This window comes from Morone saxatilis, unplaced genomic scaffold (genome assembly GCF_004916995.1).
Source record: "Morone saxatilis isolate NCDOM2014 unplaced genomic scaffold, NCSU_SB_2.0 Contig14, whole genome shotgun sequence".
Lineage (NCBI taxonomy): Eukaryota > Metazoa > Chordata > Actinopteri > Moronidae > Morone > Morone saxatilis.
The window spans coordinates 22,435,164-22,440,148 of record NW_023339696.1 but is presented as its reverse complement, the minus strand read 5'-3'; the positions used below and the strand labels follow the sequence as shown (position 1 = coordinate 22,440,148).

At 38.1% G+C, this 4,985-nt stretch overlaps 2 protein-coding genes across 2 annotated transcripts in view; one reads left to right on the top strand and one right to left on the bottom strand.

Annotated features, from left to right (window-relative positions):
- The window catches only part of amdhd2 (amidohydrolase domain containing 2), a 7,855-nt gene extending 5,569 nt beyond the window's left edge, over positions 1-2,286 (bottom strand). The window contains exons 1-3 of the mRNA XM_035655351.1: positions 1,925-2,286; positions 688-817; positions 436-573 (exon numbers count right to left, since the gene is read on the bottom strand). Coding sequence (XP_035511244.1) covers positions 436-573; positions 688-770 — 221 coding nt within the window. The 5' untranslated portion in view covers positions 771-817; positions 1,925-2,286. The remainder of the gene's footprint in view (positions 1-435; positions 574-687; positions 818-1,924) is intronic.
- LOC118323392 (heat shock 70 kDa protein 1-like) overlaps positions 661-4,985 on the top strand; it is a gene marked incomplete at its 3' end in the record, with an annotated part of 17,318 nt that continues 12,993 nt past the window's right edge. The window contains 1 exon segment of the mRNA XM_035655350.1: positions 661-681.

Genomic DNA, 4,985 nt, shown 5'->3' with positions numbered 1-4,985 from the left:
TGGAGTCTGGTGGAGAGTGATAGTGATATTACGGCTGTTTGTGGTTAAACTAAAGGTCTATCTCTGTAGGGATCCTTTCCATAATGCTGTCGCAGTTGTCCCAATAGCTTAATGTTATCTTACTTTGCTAACTCTGTGAATTAAGGGATTTATTTTCAGAAACCAGAGTTAGTGATTGTTGGAAAGACTGTGAGATGCTGGTGCTAGTAAACCAGCAAATATTCAGATTTTAGGGGCTGAAATGAATGAATTTTAGGTATTTTTTTTTTTTAAATCATTAAAATGATCAACTGATTAGATAGTTAATGGATTTTTGAGCTGCTGATTGAACCAAAACAAGACACTTGAAGGCTTTTTCAGGGAGCAGATGAACTGAAATTAGAGCTGTGTGTGTGTGTGTGTGTGTGTGTGTGTGTGTGTGTGTGTGTAGGTGTACCATTGATCTGAACGTCTATGAAGCCGGGGGCGATGATGCTGCCTTCACAGTCCACATGCTTGTCGGCGTAACCCTGCTCATCGAAGAACAGCTTCTCCGGATCTAAAATCCTCCCGTCACGCACCCACAGGTCCTCTCTGCGCACATACACACACACACACACACACACACACACACACAGGTGAGGTGTGTGTGTGTGTGAGCAGGTGAGGTGTGTGTGTGGTGTGTGTGTGTGTGTGTGTGTGCGGTACCTCTGCAGCTGGTGGTCTCTCAGTATCCTGCAGTTGATGAACTGGGTGATGGGAGCGTCAGACACTGATTTGTTGGACGGCATGTTTTCCTCTCTCAGCAGACGAGTGGAGACAGTCTGCTCTTCCCGCTCTGTTTCGAATGACCGGGAGACACAGCACAATAAATCAAACGCTCCGCAGGAATATCACATGTGAGCATTCAAACTGTGATTTAAACGGACTACAAGGAGTTTCTAACTGGGGGTTCAGTGGAGGCGGTGCTCAATAAGAACTGTAACCAGTCTATTTCAGGCTATTTTCTATATGGTTATTCTTAACAACTGCCCTTGGATTCCTCTTGAAATCAATGAAACACTGCCGCTTGAAAGTTTGCTTATAGCTGCTTAAAAACGAGGGCAGATAGCACAAAAGCATAATTTCCAAATAAAAATCCTTAAAAATCCACTAATTTAATTAATTTAATTCTTTGTTGTGTTTATTTTCTTTTGCTATTTATTTATCTTTTCTATTGTTCATATTTATATATGTGCAATGCCTGACAACTTCAGAAATTACATAATCTATGAAACACAATTTTGTTTCATATCTAAAAGTTTTCCAGCAACACAAGATGTCTCCTCCTTCACTGTGAAGTCCGTCCTCAGTGTCTGATCTCACTGTGGAAGCATTTAGCCATAGTTAGTTTGTATTTACTGCTCTCACTGAGTATGAAGCGGGATTAAATGATATCTGATATCTTATCACTGTAGGTGCAGCCGCTGACTTTGACCTCTGATCTTCTTTATGCTCTCATGGCGGCTTTATATTATGTTGCAATAAGCAAATTACTGTCAAACTGTGCACAGGTGTACACTATTATTACCTGGCTGTCTTTGGGGGAAACTCTGTGCTCTGCCTGAAAACACACAATGCCAAACTCCATCCAGAAATTAATCAATTTAAGTCTTCCTTTGCTCTGACCTGCTTTACATTCCTGCAGAGAGAAAGCATACACTGAATAACTCTGTCTGCAGTTTACTGTATGAACACTGTATACAGGCCAGAGGTGGAAGAAGTGTTTTACTTAATGTACAAAACCATTCATGTAAAAGTAAGTTAATACAGAAGCTAGGAGTAAAATTCCTGCATTTAAAATCCTACTCCAGTAAAAGTATAATCTGCCAAATGCACAATGCCAGACTCCATTCAGGAAACAATCCATTTAAGACTTTCTTAGCTCCCGACTTTTTCTACATACCTTCAGGGAGAAATATGTAAGATGTCTGCGACTCGGTACAATCCAGTTGTCAATTCGGCGCACACTAAATCCGCAATACAATCCCGATTCCTGTCAGATTTAAACTTGTCCAACCGTCACCACGTCGCTCTTCTTCCACAGAAACACTGGAGCCAGGCGGGGGAGGCTAACGTCAAACTACCGTATTTTGAACCGAGTTCGGCGACCGTACATTCCGCATTTCCCTTCACATATTTTGGCCAAAAAGCAGCAAAAAAAAACCCAGAACAATAACCAAACTATTGTTTTACAGTGTTAGTTTACTTATCTGGTGTTGCTCAGTTCAGCTGAGTCTGACGGACAGAAACAGGGGGAAACGGATGTCATGTGACGAGCCGGAGCTGCAGGTCAGCTGATCAAAACAACAAAAAATAGCTGTCTCTGCACTTTACTGAATAAATACTGTGTACTTTTACTTAATGTACAAATAATAATAATAATAATACTGTATTAGCTGTAAGTAAAAGCCCTGCATTTAAAATCCTTCTATTTAAGTCAGCTAAATGTAAAACATCTCCTGTGACATTTTTAGATTGTTTAATGATGATGATTAATGAAGAAAGGTTTTGTTAAATTACATTAAGAGATAGGTATTCACATAGTCTGACAGTTATCTCAGTTAAGTCTGATCTAAATAGTTTTCTCTCCTGTGTTTATATAAAGAACACGTTGAAGAATAATTATTATTTTAGTAAGATGGGTTGGGTGAGGAGGAGGGTTTTAATTTTACAGGGAGCCAGTTCAGAGAAGCTAATACAGAAGAAATATGATCTATTTTTATAGTTCTTGTCAATGGACTTATTGGAGCAATCTGATAATAAGGAGTAATCCAGCCTAGAAGTAACAAATGCAGGGATTAGTTTTTCTGCATCCGTCTGTGACAGGATGTGTTGGAGGTTTGCTTTATGTGTGAGTTAAAGGACAAACCCTGATCGAAGATTCCTGCCATGGTGCTGGAGGTCAAGGTTAAACCATCTAGAGTAACTATATCTTTAAATAAAGATGTTTCCTGTGCCACAGGATAGATCCACCACCATGTATATGTTCTTTTCATGAATATCTGCTCCTTTTCCCCTTTGCTGATTGTGACCAAAGAGTCCTGTTGTAACCATTTTTTTGTTTCTACATTCAGAAATCTTTTTTTTAAATTTAATACAATTTGCTGAGAAAACCAGTCAAATTAAATGAAAAGTTTATTGTTTTTTACACATGTTGTACAATAGTAACAATAACTATAACAGTAGTTCTCAGTATCCTAAAGTAAAATAAACATACAAGCTTTAATAAATTATTACTGGGCACTGCAGCAGTAAACGCTTCCACAGAGTGAATGAACTTAATAGACAAAAAACTAAAATATATAACAAACCAAACAACAATAGACTGACCGCGTATAAAGGAAGTGTATTGTATTCAATACGAGAATATGAGAATGTTAAAACCAGTGAAAATAAATGTAACCAGACTACCTGTCAACAAGTTCAGTAAGTAAACAAATGAACTAGTCTACAACAATATTAATTATATTAACAAAATCTTTCCAGACCTTAAATGTTCATAAAACTTTCAAAGTTAAAATAAATAAAACAAAAAATGAATAAAATGCAAATAAAGCCGCCCTCTTTCCCAGTGAATGTCCAACCCAGGTGATGACTGTGATGTTGATGAAGACGGAGACTGGATGAAGGTGAGACGGCAGACAGACGACGGCTCCAGAAGATCCAACGGAGGAGCTCTATAGAAAAGTCAGCCTACACACACGGAGGACAGTTACTCATCACAGGTCCATAAACGTCTATTGAGATCCTTGAGGTATTCTGTGAGGACACAATAACTCACAGCACACCTCGAGGTACGTCAATTCAACATAAAACATCTCAAAATGACATTAAAATACTTCACTTCACAGTTCAGAACACAGTTGCTAGCAGAAACACACACACACACACACAACTTAAATGATGTTTAGCTGCATGAGAAATTATCCTAGCCTCAAAACCTTGTGTGGCATCCTGCAGCCGAGTGGGCAGTGTTGTAACCTGAACCATTTCAACTGTTTTTCATACTACTAATACTACTGGAAGTATTCGAATTGCAAGTTACAGGCAACAACTATCAATATTTATTGTTAGCCTTGTAGGGCACCACTTTGTAGGGTGATACTGTGGTAACACTGTATTAGTTTATTCAATTAATGGTTATCAAAGTTTATAATTATCAAAAGATAATAGAAAATGACTCTAATTAATATTAAAGATCCTCGGGGCACCACCCTTAAATAAGGGAAACGATAGCCAATAATCGATTGATCAGTCTCATAAAAAGTCAGATTAATAATTAAATAATATAAATAACTACAACCCAAATCATTAATAAAGCTAAAGTGGGAGGGTTGGAGTTCTACCATATGAAAGAGGTTGGTTATAACTCACTCTTATACATAAATTAAATAAGGCCAGCCAATATTATAACCATATTTATTGTTGAGAAAAAACAACAACAGAGAAATACCACCATGTGCAACACACAAACAATGAGAAAAAGGTACAAGAGAGACGTGCCATTGGGGTTCGCAACCAAAAAAAAAAAAGAAGACATGTCCTCACAACACAGAAAGAACACAACGAATACAGAGGAACACGAGAGAGAGTTTGAGTACCACACACCACCACACACACAACCGTAAGCTGAGAAAAATATGACAATACAAAATGAGACCAGTTAAAAGACAACAAATATAAACAATACTTATCACCATTAGACACAAACACAACCATACAGTACAGTAACCTGAGTTAATCAGAACAACAACACAATACAATAACCACAATAACCTGAATAAAACACATCAGTCAGGTTACGGCCACAGGAAGTGACCGAATAAGGTGACCGGAAGTGACCCATCACAATAAAAGACCAACTATTCCAATCAGACTGCCTGTTGGAGGTCCTGTGGGAATACTTTAGCTAATCATTTTCATATTTTTTTGGAGCTGTCCCTCTGTGGCTCCATTTTGGAGAG